Below are 14544 nucleotides of genomic sequence, written 5' to 3'. Positions count from 1 at the left end.
AAAAAAAAAAAAAAAAAAAAAAAAAAAAAAAAAAAAAAAAAAAAAAAAAAAAAAGCCCAAAATTGGGGTCGTGGCAAGTTTTAGTTCTTGGTGAGGGTCCTTTTCCTGATTTCATAAAGAAGGGCTCTAATCTCATCACCTCTACCTTCTTGGCCTAACCTCCAAAGAGCCCCTGGAATAGGCAGCTTTTCATAGCTGTGACCCAAGTACCTGACAGTAACAGCTAAGAGGGAGTCACGTTTATTTTAACTCTCTGTTTCAGAGGTTTAGTCCATGGTCCAACTAGTCCATTGCTTTGGGTTCAAGGTGAGGGAGCCCATCATGGCAGAAGGGTGTGGCAGAGGAAAACTGCTCACCTCATGGATAGGGAGAAGGGGACATAGAGAAGACATGTTTTCAAGGTTTTCCCCCATGACCCACATCCTCCAGCCATTCCCCACCTGTCTACAGTTACCACCCAAACTAAGATGGACTGATTAGATTACAGCTTTCATAATCCAAACATTTCACCTCTGAACATTCCTGCATTAAACAGGAGCTTTTGGAAAACACCTCCTATTGAAGCCATAACACCCCTTCAAGAAGTATCATCCCACTGAGGATTTGGATTTCAACATGAATTTGGGGGGTAAACAAACTTCAGTCCATAACAGGGAACTTCATAAAATATGAATCTGAGACATCCTGAACTTATCAATTTTAATATCACAAAAGATATTATAGTGTGTGTGTGTGTGTGTGTGTGTGTGTGTGTGTATATATATATATAATGTGTTTGTTTGCCTATTTATTTATTTGCCAGTATGCTGCAACAGACAACACCAGGAAATTTTCCTGCAAAAATTTTGAGCCTAAATCTAACCAAGCATATTATCTACCTATTTATAAGGGCATACAGGCAATAGAGAAAAATGACATGTAACACCAGAGGATATAATTAGTGAAAGTCACAAGGTAAGAAAGCAAACGTCAAAGAAATAAGAAATCATTGCATAATTTTAAAAAATTTATATACAACAATCAAATGTAGTGTATAAATCATGTTTTGAAATTCTGATTTAAGCCTGGGGCCATAGCTATGCCTGTAATCCCAGTTACTTGGGAGGCTGAAGCAGGAGGATAGTAAGTTCAAGGCCAGCCTGAGCAACTTAGCAAGACCCTGACTCAAATAAAATAAAAAAGACTGAGTCTACAACTCAGTGGTAGAGCACTTGCCTAACATGTATGAGGCTCTGGGTTTTATTATAAAATTTATTATAAAACAAAATATATTTTATATTATTATAAAATATTATATATTTATATTATTACAAAATAAAATATACACACAAAATATTATAAAATAAAAAGATTAAATATTGCATTAAACAAACATAGGAAGCTATTCATGAGAGAATTGGGATAATATTAAGTACTGACTGAATAGTCTATGATATTGGAGAAATAACTTCTTTTTACACTTACAATATTCTTTTTGTTGTTATAATATTTTTAAATCCTCCTGTAGGTGGATGTGGTGGTGCATGCCTGTAATCCCAGCAATTTAAGAGGCAGGATTGAAATTTGATGCCAGCTTAAGCAATTTAGAATAAAATATTATAAAAAGGGCTGGAGGTGTGGCTCAACTATACAATGTCCTGGGTTCAACCCCTAGTACAGCCAAAAAAGAAAGAAAGGAAGACCCACCTCTCACTGAAATGCATACTGAAATGTTGTAGTTCTTGAAGACAAATAAGGAACTTTGAATATCTGACCAACAGCATTTACAGTCCCTTTGCCTGTGTCCCTTCCCCTTGGATTACCCTCCCCGTTTTGGTACCAATTACCCTTCCTTTTTAAGTACCCAGGGGTGCTTAACCACTCAGTGCTTAACCACTGAGCCACAGTCCCTGCCCTTTTTATTTTTTATTTTGCAACAGGGTCTCATTAAGTTGCTGAAGCTAGCCACAAGTTTGCAGTCTTCTTGTCTCAGCTTCCAAAATTAGGGGCTTTACAGGCATGCACTACCATGCCCAGTCCTTTATTTTAAATAGGTATGTCTATACTTATTCATTTCCCTGCTCCACTATTGTATTCTACAGGAAAGCCAATAACTTGTCTCTTTAATTTCATGAATCAGTGGATCTAAAGGAAATATACTCAATGATCTGGATGAAGAACTTCATCCAAGAAGCCTATTTCATAATCTGCATCTAATATAGAGAATGATATTCTGGACTTGATGCTCTTATGGCATGAGATCTCTGGGGACTTGAGAGCATATGAATGACTTTTGCATATAAAGGGAACTTGGATCTTTAACATCTAGAGGCAGAAATGGTGTCAGGCTGACTCTAAGATGTCCTCAAAAGACCCTTACTTCAGGGTGTTTATGCCTTTGTGTAATTCTTTCCCTTTGAGTGTGAGCTGGTTTGGTGATTTGCTTCTAATTAATAGGATAGTACAAAGATAAAGGGTTATTACGTCCATAATTAGGTTCCAAATTATTTTAAGCTTTGTCTTGTTGGCTATAGATGTCTATCTATTGTTTTCCCAGCTTACGTGCTTTGATGAAGTCAGCAGTCCTTTGGAAATAGGCATGGGACAAGCAGCCTGAGGCAGCTCCCAGACAATAGCCAGCATTGCACTGAGACCTTTAGTCCTACTGTCACCAGGCAGGCATCCAAGCAGTTCCCTCAAAAGAAAAATGGGACCTCACCTCAGTGAGGGCAGGCTTTTCAAATTGTTGCTGAAAATTATTCCAGGACATGCCAAAAGCAAACACAAGCAAAGATTTAAGGACAGCCAAGGTATATACATCCCAAAAGCAGAGTATGAGTAGCCCTTGTCTCTCAGGAAAGAGAAGATGCGTGACACCTTCAGGGTTGAGCTTTCTGATTATATACATGATTCTCTTGGAAAGAAATGTGCAGCTTCTCTGGCAAGCTCCTTTGAAACTCAAATACCATAGCAATCATTTGATATCCGGGGTGCAGAATGTTTATTTTTGGCTAAACAGTATAGAAGTAAATCATCTGTGGATACATTGTAGAAGTCTTTGAATCTGGTGAGATTTAAATTGATTATTTTGTTGTCGTCTTTATTGTTGTTGTTGTTGATACTGGTTATTGAATGGGGCGGGATAGGTAGCATTGAGCTACATACCCAATCCATTATTTCATTTTTTAAATTTTGAGACAAGGTCTTGTGAAGTTGCAGAGGGTCTCACTATGTGATGACAAAATGAGACCTGGTTATGAAATGAAATTTTAAAAACATTATGAAAAGAAACCAATGCCTGGGGAAGGGGTCAGTTACTCTCCCCTCTCTCAGTCTTTCTCCAGGAAGCCTAATTAACCTTGGGTCTCTACCTTTTGAATTGTAAATAACTGCCCTGGGAGTCTGATTACTCCCTCTTGAAATGTAATAGATGCCTGTGAAAAGAGCCCTTTATTCTTATCTGTTTCTGTAAGCATGCTTTATGTTAGAGACCCTGCAAAAGGCCTTTAGCCCCGCCCCCTGTAGATTAATTCTTATTACACATATAAAGCACAATTTTTCATATCACTGGTTGTATACAAAGTATATTCACACCAATTTGTATCTTCATACATGTACTTTGGACAATAATGATCATCACATTCCACCATCATTTGTAACCCCATGCCCCTTCCCTCCCTTCTCATCCATCCCCTCTGCCCTATCTAGAGTTCCTCTATTCCTCCCATGCTCTGTCTCCCTATCCCACTATGAATCAGCCTCCTTATATCAAATAAAACATTTGGCATTTGGCTATTTGAGATTGGCTAACTTTACTTAGCATTATCTTCTCTAACTCCATCCATTTACCTGCAAATGCCATGATTTTATTTTCTTTTATTGCTGAGTAATATTCCATTGTGTATATTTGCCACATTTTTTTATCCATTCATCTATTGAAGGGCATTACAGTTTAGCTATTATGAATTGTGCTGCTATAAACATTGATGTGGCAGTGTCCCTGTAGTAAGCTATTTTTAAGTCCTTTGGGAATAGACGGAGGAGAGGGATAGCTGGGTCAAATAGTGGTTCCATTCCCAATTTTCCAAGAAATATCCATGCTGCTTTCCATATTGGCTGCATCAATTTTCAGACCCACCAGCAGTGTATGAGTGTGCCTTTTCCCCACATCCTCGCCAACACTTATTGTTTGTCTTCATAATGCTGCCATTCTGACTGGAGGGAGATGAAATCTTAGAGTAGTTTTGATTTGCATTTCTCTAACTGCTAGTGATGATGAACATTTTTTATATATTTGTTGATTGATTGTGAAGCCAGATTTAAAATTAGGTAGTCAGTGTAGTTAGGTAAATAGGGTCTAATATTGAGTAAGATCTAAAATGGAGGCCATGTTGAGAATGAATTCCGGAAACGCAGGACAACTCATGGAATGTTAATGAAGTCCCCAGAAAAGCCCTAGGCCCAGAGTCCATCCCAAAGAAATGTTAATGAACAGCCCCAGCAGATTTGAAGATAGCCCATCCCAAAGAAGTGTTAATGAAGTCCTTCCTGCCCAGATTACTTCTTTGGCCCACCTGTGTCCCACCCCTCAGGTCTTCCAACCTATGGACCATCACTGAAAGAACTATAAAAAGGGGATGCCGCAGTCTGGCTGGGCATACAATCACGAGCCACCACACAGCTTGTAGATTCAAACAGCAACTCTTTATTCCCGAACTCACACCAGCTGTCTACAATCACGTTCTGGGGAAATCCACGTTCTCTACCCAAATCCACATTCTCTGCCCAAATCCACTCCACTGGGCTTCTATCTCCAAAATATACTGTCTGAGAACTCAAGGGGGAACTCAGGCAGCAAGATACGCCCTATTCCCAGCAGGAATAATCTTAAACCTTAAACCTGGAACCTAAACCGGGAACGCCCTAATCCGCCTTGGTCCTTGAGCAAGGTCACCTACATTCAATGTCACTGCAACATGGGGTACGCTGTCAAGGAAATTGTCATACCTACTTGGCTAATGGCTCCCAGCAAGGGGAAACAACCGCACTTCCACGGATTCCACCTCTTGGGTCCCCTTCTTCCTCTGGGAGAAGTCTTTTCTGCTGTCCTTTAATAAACTTCTAATTTCTACTCTGACCTTGCCTCGGCGTGCTTCTCTGGTGTTATTCTTCAACACTGGGGAAGCAAGGACTCGTCACCGGTCAACATCGGTAACAATTGTATATCCTCTTCTGGGAAATATCTGTTCAGGTCCTTGGCCCATTTATTGATTGGGTTATTTGTTTCTTTGGTGCTTAGGTTTTTGAGTTCTTTATATATCCTAGAGATTAGTGCTCAATCTGATGTGTGAGGGGTTTGCTCCCAAGATTTGCTCCCAAAATGTAGGTTCTCTGTTCACTTCACAGATTGTTTCTTTTGCTGAGAGGAAACTTTTTAGTTTGTGTCCATCCCATTTACTGATTCTTGATTTTAATTCTTGCACCAAAGGAGTCTTATTAAGGAAGTTGGGGCCTAATCCCACATGATGGAGATTAGGGCCTACTTTTTCTTCTATTAGAAGCAGGGTCTCTGGTTTTATTCCTAAGTCCTTGATCCATTTTGAGTTTTGTGCATAGTGAGAGATAGGGATTTAATTTCATTTTGTTGCATATGGATTTCCAGTTTTCCTACCACCATTTTTTGAAGAGGGTATCTTTTCTCCAATGTATGTTTTTGGTGCCTTCATCTAATATAAGATAATTATAATTTTGTGGGTTAGTCTCTGTGTCCTCTATTCTGTACCCATTGGTCTACCAGTCTGTTCTGGTGCCAATATAATGCTGTTTTTGTTACTATTGCTCTGTAGTATAGTTTAATGTCTGGTATAGCGATGCCACCTGCTTCACTCTTCTTGCTAAGGATTGCTTTAATTATTCTGGGTCTCTTATTTTTCCAGATGAATTTTATGATTGCTTTTTCTATTTCTATGAGGAATGTCATTGGGATTTTGATTGGAATTGCATTAAATCTGTATAGTGCTTTTGGAAGTATGGTCATTTTGACAATATTAATTCTGCTTATCCAAGAGCAAGGTAGATCTTTCCATCTTCTAAGGTCTTCTTTGACTTCTTTCTTTAGTGTTCTGTAGTTTTCATTGTAGAGGTCTTTCACCTCTTTTGTTAGATTGATTCCCAATTATTATTATTATTTTGAGGCTATTGTAAATGGAGTAGTTTTCCTTGTTTCCATTTCTGCTGATTTGTCACTGATATACAGAAATGCCTTTGATTTATGAGTGTTGATTTTGTATCCTGCTACTTTGCTGGATTCATTTACTAGTTCTAGAAGTTTTCTGGTAGAACTTTCAGGGTCTTCTAGGTTTAGAATCATATCATCAGCAAAAAGATACAAAGATAAAAAAAAAACTGATAAGACTTGGTCTAAGATAATGCCAAAAAACCTATAAATATTGTGAGAAACCGTGGATCAGGGCTCAGAATTTGGAGTTTTGTTTTCCTGTGGGCCCACTGACATAAAGTTTGGAGTTCTTCTCCTCTGAGTGCTACTTGCTGCTTCTTGACCAGTTTGTTTCCTGAACTAAGTTGCTGAGGCTAGCCTGGAACTGAGATCCTCCTGCCTCAGCCTCCCTAATCGCTGAGAACACAGGCACATGCCACAGCACCTGGCTTGATTACATGTTAGTTCTAGTTGATCTGTTACAAACATACCCTGGAGGTTTTGCACAACTAAAGGCTTGAGCAAGACTGGTCATGCTTATAGATGCAGATCTGCCTCTACTTAAGGATCTTTTTTTCTCTCCCCTGAAAGCCTACCTATTTCATAACCATCCTCCAGGAACTGAGTTCTGAATTCCGCCAACAACCTGAAGGAGCTTGGGCAGATTTTTTCCAGGAAGAGCTTTCAGATGACCAAGCTCTGGCCAATATCTTTATTGCTGCCCTTTGAGATACTCTGAAACAAAGGATCCAGCAAAGGAACACTTAGACTCCTTACCACAGACATTGTGCAATAATAAGTGTATGTTATTTTAAGCTATTAATTCCATATATCTGTTAAGTATTTATAGATAATTAATGTACCCAGTAACTGATTTATACCTTATAACAACCCTTTGAGGTACATGCTAATGGATGATCCAGTTTGACTAATGAAGAAACTTAGACACAAGCATTGGTAACTTGCCTAAAACATGGCTCCCCTACACCAGTAGGAGAGGGTCTTTTTCTCTACTCACAGTGTTAGTGTGAGTAACACCAAACAGTCGTCAAACTAAAATGAGAGGCAGAGTGACAACTGTCTTTGGCTTTAAGGAACAGTTTGTTAAACTTTCAATCAGGTCAAAAGACAAACTTGACTTGATCAAACTAAAAAAACGTTTCTCGTTCCCTGATTCCCCTAAGGTTTGCCCCACCTTGAGCACACAAACATGAAGCATTATCTGCTTAATGACCCCTCAGGAGACTTGACCAACCTTGGGGAAAGAGCATCCCCTGGTCAACTGCCCCATGGTGGCTGTCACCTCTCATTCCATTCTCCTGCCCTCGGTTCTCTGTAGCCTTGTTTACCCCTCCGTGTTAAAAAAAAAAAAAAAAAAAAAGTCCATTTCTCCCTGACCTCTGGGATGCAAATCTCAAAGTCAGAAATTTCTCCCTATTGCAATAATTCTTTTGGATTAGCCTCTCCTTACTTAAGTCTATGTTGTTGTTGTTGTTTTTTAAATTTGACATTACTAATAGCTTTAAAACTGTCTAGACCTTTTAACCAAATAATTCTAAAAATTCAACCATAGGAAATAATTTTATGGACATGTAGTTTTTTTTTTAAACAAAGAATGTTCACGATACTTTATTTATAATGATATTTTTTTAAAAAACTGGAAGTGCAACAAAAATCTCCCCAAACAAAAAGGTTAAATAAATTATGCAGTTATTAAAATTATGTTTTCAAATCCTAAATAGTTCTTCTTGTTTATTTGTCTTGACACTGGGGATTTAACCCAGGGGTGGTTACCACCGAGTAACATTTCCAGCCATTTTTGTTTTAGTCTTTCAGACAGGGTCTCACTACGTTGCTTAGCCTAAATTGCTGAGGCTAGCCTCAAACTTGTGATCATTCTGTCCCAACCTGCTGATCCCTTGGGATTACAGGCATGTGCCACCACACCCAGTTCCTCAATAGATCTTGAGAGTATTCCTAACATGCTAGGTCAAACCATAACAAGATGTAAAATGTATAAAATGTAAAAAATCTAATGTCCATTTGTTTTATTACCAGCTTAAAAATAAAAGCAATAAACATATGAAGAAATATATTAAAATAAGTATTTCAAAGTGTTAATATTATTTAATGTTTGATGGGATGACTAAATTGTATATGAAATACATGTATTTTATATTTTTTCTATAGTAAGTGTTTTTTTAATTATCCGAAGACAAGAAGATATTTTTGAAGATTTCATTCCAAACATAACAAAATAAGAAATTGTCTCTGGCAGCAAGACTTATCTTTTCCACAAGTTTCTTTCACACTCTCATCTGGATGTAGATTTTTACTTCTGAGAGTGCCCGGCCCTTTGCCTTCCATGACTGTTTTTTAGTTTTTAAATTATCCATGTCCTTACCTGCCTTTAATCTATTACCTCCTGTTAGGTCGAAAACTCAGGAGGTACAAATTGTACTTTAAATACCTTAGTAACTCCAGGAATAGTACAATATCTTGCACTAAGTAGATGTTTGTCAATTTTAATCACACCTTTTGGAATTTATATTTGTGCATTCTATCTGGTTTGAATTTATTTTAATTTTATTTTGACTTTAGAATTTTTTCATAAAAAATTCAATAAAATTCCTTCAATATTCAAAAGATCAAATAGCACTCAGCTTAATAGGTTAGTCTAAACCACAGCAAGGTTTACCCTAAATATACTATGTTTTTCCTATACATACATTCATACAAATTTAATGCCTTTTCCCTCTTAACTAAATACTAAATATACTGGAGCTATAACTATTTTTGTAGTTTGAGGTATGACAGCAAAACTAGCATAGATTTCTTTTTCCCTCTTCACAATTCCACGATTAGGAGATTCATTGTCACTGTAGCTCTTAGAAATCTCAGAATATGACTTTTTTTTTTTCTTATGAAGTTGAAAACTTTTACCTTTTCACTTAAAGGAAGAACTTTATGGCTTCTCTTTGGCATATCTGAATTGCCAGCATCTTTGATTTTGTACTTTATGGTCATTATTAAGTAAAAAAACAAAAAAACAACCCGGGGTGGGGGTACTGGATTGCAGGCACTGCTATAGAATGAAAACTGATCTGTGAACTGAGGCAGTGACTAGATGGCTGAGGGGCTGGCAGGGGTGGATATACTGTACAAATCGATATTTCTTGTCATGGGCGGCGGGGAGCAGGACAGCATGAGGCTTTATCATACTACTCAGAACTCAGAATGGCAGCCAATTTAAAACTTATGAACTGTTTATTTTTGGAATTGTCCATTTCATATTTTTGGACCTCTGTTTATCACAGATAACTGAAACTGCAGAAAGCAGAACCATAGGTAAGGAGAGACTACTGTACCCTTGTGGTCATGGGTACAATTGTGAAAGCATTAATAACCATTTTGGCCTTCTCCCATCACCATTGGGAATCACTTTCCTTCATATCTGGGAAGCATTGGCAAGACCAAAATGTTTCCCACCTACCTATAACCAAACCAGTGTTTCTACTAGGATGAAAATCAGAATTTGGGCACAATATAGAAAGACCAGGTGTGATAAAGATCCAGTCCCCTCAGAGATATTCACATTTTATCTAAACATCAATATGTGACCGAGTTAAAGTTCTAACAATGAAATAAATGACAAGTGCAGTTTTTTGGAGACAGGTGACCCTGCTCTGTGCCCTCATTGTTGATTTCTATGGCTTTTCACAAGGTCTGCATGATATGACAAATTTAATCCTTTGAGAAGAGATTTGGGTGTGGGGAAGGTGAGGTAAAAACCAAGTGGCACCTGGTACAAACCCTAGTATGTCAAAACTGCTCAGTGAACACTAACTGAGGAAGTCATATCATGTTTTATTGAATCAAAGTTTAAGATATTTTCGTATATATCTCTTTGCTTTGTGTTAATCACCTTGCTTACAATTAGATGACTATAACACTTCATTAAAAACATTAAAAAATCAACACATATAACAAAGGTTTGTTTATTTTCACATATGCCTATTATATTTTTCTATATTTGAAGCTAGGTCAAAATCTTCCTGTAAGGCATTTCATAGGTAGTATATACTGTTCAAATATGAAATCTCTTTGGCCAACATGCAACCTTCAGATATCTATTGGCAATGCACCTTTATGAAATATTTATGACAGTTGCTCATAGGAAGACTCAACCTCATGGTCCTAAAGCCCTGTGGGGAAAAACATATTTATAAAACAACAAAAACATTATGCACATTATAGATAATAATATAGCTTTAAAAGAGCATTACATGTGGATTTGGGAAGAATTTAAACACATTTATGCATCAAAAGGATAGGGTCAAAGGCTAAACTGAGTATGGATAACACTGAGTTCACTAATAGGGCAGGCTCACTCAATACTCTGCCTCTGGCTATAGGGTAATCAATACAGGAAACCCATAGTTTAAAAGCCTTTGTGTAAATTCAAACTGTAATAGAAAATATATTAAGGTGGCACCACATCAAGTTTAATTCATGATATACTATTTTTCAAAATGGAATTTCACCAGGCACTTTAGATATGATCCAACATTAGGCTAAACACATATTTCAATGATATTTCATCTAAAATAAACAAATTTGGAGTGCTATCTATGGATATCATCTTCAGAACTTACAGCATATTCTTATAAATGTTGTTTTGGTGACAAATCTAATCCTTTGAGAATAGACTTTGGAGTAGAGAGAGTTAGGCAAAACCCAAGTAGTACCTCCTGTAATCTCTAGTACATCACACTGTTCTGTGAACATTGATTCAATGTTATAATCAAGAAAGTCATATCATTTTTGTTGAATAAATGGTTAGGATATTTTATTGTATAACTCAAATGAAATGAAATAACTTTATATTTTGTGTGTATTAGTTTGACAGTATATAACAAAATTTATAGTTCTTTCAACTTAACATATTATGTGTAAAGTATAAATATATTGGGTAATTTCCAAATTAAGAAGAAGGCATAAACTAACATCTGCCCTATATTGACCTAAGCTCATCTTTGCTGACTTTTCAGCAAAGATCTATTGCAATCCAAAAATTGCAATAGCAAGAGTCAATCTGATAGGCCAAATCTGATAAACCCAATTTCATATCAAGAGAAAATTCCATTTCTAGGTGTAAATTATTAGAAATCAGAGTTTAATTACAAATGTAACTTTATAAAACAGAAGGAACCAATTATTTTGGGGCAACATATATTTACAATCTGTTTGTATATTTATTATCTAAAAGCTATCTGGAAATAATAAAAAAAAACTATGCTTTATTCATTAATATTGACCCACTGGACCCACAAATGTTTCTAGTACCTAGGTCCTCAAGTGTTCCTATTCTTGCCCCAACCACATCATGATCATTGTCAATGAATAATGAACTGGAAATTTCAGGGATTCTTGAAAACTACTACTAAAAACAGAGTACCAAAATTCTTTGTAAATGATTCCTCTGATGGGGACAATTATTTCCAACCTGCAACATGAACAATTCCCTCTTAATTGCCTAGGGAAGAGTGATAAAAGTGCTAAGTATATTCATCAGGGTCATCTGAGAAGACTACTTTGTGGTGTATTCTTCTGAGCCCTGAGTCATCCAGTATTGTTGGTGCAGCTGTGTAACCAATATATATATATTTTTTTAAAAAAAACAGCATGTAGAACCCTCAACTTTAATGTTCGTTATACCCATAACAATTCCAGCTCAGTTATAAATCTTTCTCAAAGTAAAGCTGTTCTATTCATCTGTTTACTTAGTTTCAAACAGCAGGAAGCCTGCAAAGGTGGAGAAACGCTGGTGGTCCCCGTGAAGGGCACCGTTGCCCATTCTCAGCCAAACCTCATCCCCTTTGGCCAGCTTCAGCACAGCATGGTTGCTGGATGTATCTGATTTCCCCTTTGTTTCATAGCTGAAAAGAAAAAGAGGCACAAACTACTCAGTCTTTGCATTGCACAGACAACTCTTTACCAAAATCTAGCCTCCCTTTCTCAAATGCATTTGGATATAGTTGTGTGATAAATTTTCCATGGTATGTCAGCAGAAATGGCATGTGACACTTCTAGTAAGGGCCAATAAAAGTCTCACAAACACTCCTTCTTTTTCCTTCTGCCTTCTGCCTATCTGAAACATTGGTGGCAATGACTAGAAGGAAGCCATATGTAGAAGTCTGGCTTCTTAAAGACTACTAGGTGTAGTGAGCTCTTTCGCTCTTGCCCTAGGCTGGAACACTCACCCAGGATATCTATCCTGGATGAACAAAGGAAAGAAAGTTCTGTTTGAGCCATTACATTGAGTTGTTGTTAGAGCAGTCTAACTTTCTTGAACTAATCAGAAATTGGTAGTAAAGGAAGTGCTGCTGTAACCCAACTAAAAATACATGGTCAGGCAGGGAGCTGGGAGGAGACAAATATGATGAACTGGAAAGCTGGAGATAGATACCATGCTGTGGTAAGACATATGGGAAAATACAAGACAGCATGGAAGGTCTATCTAATGCCTGCTCACTAAGTAAGGGGCATGATCGGAGAAAGCCAAAACACTCTTTGCTGCCTTTAGAAGGTGTTTCTACAAAAGATGAGTTCAGACAAGAACTGACTTGTTTAAAACAGAGTATGGACAGTGGAGGCCTAACAAGATTGACAAGGTCAAGTGCTTTTACACCTGGAACAGCAGAATCAAGTTGGTGTTTTCCCATTAAGAATTTTAATCGAGTCAAATAGACAGTGCTGGGATAATCTGATGGATGGAGAATATTGCTTTTCTACCCAAATCTATTAGTTTAAAAGACCTCTTGGTTACTGCCATTAAATTGAGAACAAGGCAGAAGCAAGAGTAATCAAAGGAGTAATAGGCTGAAAAACTACCTGTCAAGCAAAGTGTGTTGGGTGAGATTTCTAACACATGTAACGGACTGGTAGCAAACAAAGCAAACGTCTTCTAGGTTTCTGAAGAAATGTAATATCAAAGATCTGGCCAGGGCTAAAACAGGCTTGGGATACTTGATTTAGCTCTGATTTGTACCACCAGGACATAGATGGTGAAAGATCCCTTAGAAGGCCTACTCATCTTTTAGATGTAGCCAAAGAAAAATGGACAAAGAAAACTTCCCAGAGGAAAGAATTGGGGGCCAAAGAGAGAAGCAGCTAATGGATTGACTTGATAAGAAGGACTGCTCATTGCCAGATTCTGGATTGAAGCTTGATGCATGAACTGTGGCTGATGTTCTCTCCCTAGGGGGGATAGAGATGGGGAGATGTGTACTCTACATGTAGAAAGAAGGGCTCAGCAGACATTTGGAAGCCATAGGGCAGAGGAAGCTAGATGTTAAGCAAAATTGACTCTCGCCTTCCCCATAAGACCTGCATTATATTTCCTTGCTGCCTTTGCATTGGTTGGGTTAGGAACAATGTGATTAAGTTCCCTGAACAGAAATGCCCTGTGCATAAGAATTTCTACAAGCTTGTTGTTCTTTCTTCCTTCTGACTCTGACAATAACAATGACCATGAGAATTTAGAAGTCAGTTTTATAGATGGAAGAACTGCTTTTGTCAGCCTGAATCCATCAAAAAACAGAAGGGTAAAAAAAACCTTGCCCAACCATAGTTGCCTCTTCTACTTTTTCTACCACCCTCCTCCCTCTCCAACCTGTAACCCTTGTCTTGAACTGATCAAGAAAAACAGAATTCTAGCATGTTTGAGGCACTATACTCTGACTTAGACCACAGTATAATTCTTACAGCAAGTTCACCTACTCTAACTCATCTTTTCCTCTTTTGGCACTCCAAATACATCTTTTCATTCAGGCCAGACTCCAGAAGGAAACAGAAATCATCACAAGTCACCAGAAATAACATGTGATAAATAATAGCCACAAAGTTTTTCATAGATAACTCTTAGCCTATTTAGCTATAGGAAACAAGTTGGCTCTCTGCCTCTCTCCTACATCCTAAGATAACATCAGAGCAAAGTATATTTGTTTTGGAAATATTTTCTCCCAAGCATAACTAGGACCAGGTTGCTGGGCTAAATATCAGAAGAGCAGCACAGTCCAAATAAAGGGACCTACTCCCAACTCTCTCCACCTGCCAGTGTGGGTGATGGTGGAGAAGGTCATCAATAGGACTGTCTCTGAAAAAGGGGACAGGAGAGTATGTAATCCCAGTGACTCAGGAGGCTGAGGCAAGAGGATTGCAAGTTCAAAGCCAGCCTCAGCAATGGTGAGGCACTGAGCAATTCAATGAGAACCCGTCTCTAAATAAAATCCAAAATAGGGCTGAGGATGTGGCTCAGTGGTTGAGCCACATCCTCAGCCCTATTT

The 14544-nt window shown here is 37.8% G+C and overlaps 1 protein-coding gene across 3 annotated transcripts in view; it reads right to left on the bottom strand.

The window, feature by feature from the left end:
* Positions 1-10043: 10043 nt before the first annotated feature.
* The window catches only part of C1qtnf3 (C1q and TNF related 3), a 21562-nt gene continuing 17061 nt past the window's right edge, over positions 10044-14544 (bottom strand). For all 3 annotated transcript variants that reach the window (XM_048802922.1, XM_015496421.2, XM_015496420.2), the window contains exon 6: positions 10044-12135. In XM_048802922.1, the coding sequence (XP_048658879.1) occupies positions 11976-12135 (160 nt within the window). In that variant the 3' untranslated portion in view covers positions 10044-11975. The remainder of the gene's footprint in view (positions 12136-14544) is intronic.

The sequence above is a fragment of the Marmota marmota genome, unplaced genomic scaffold (assembly GCF_001458135.2).
Source record: "Marmota marmota marmota unplaced genomic scaffold, marMar, whole genome shotgun sequence".
Taxonomy (NCBI): domain Eukaryota; kingdom Metazoa; phylum Chordata; class Mammalia; order Rodentia; family Sciuridae; genus Marmota; species Marmota marmota.
Note: the sequence above shows the minus strand (reverse complement) of the source record. Positions and strands in the feature narration are given on the sequence as shown.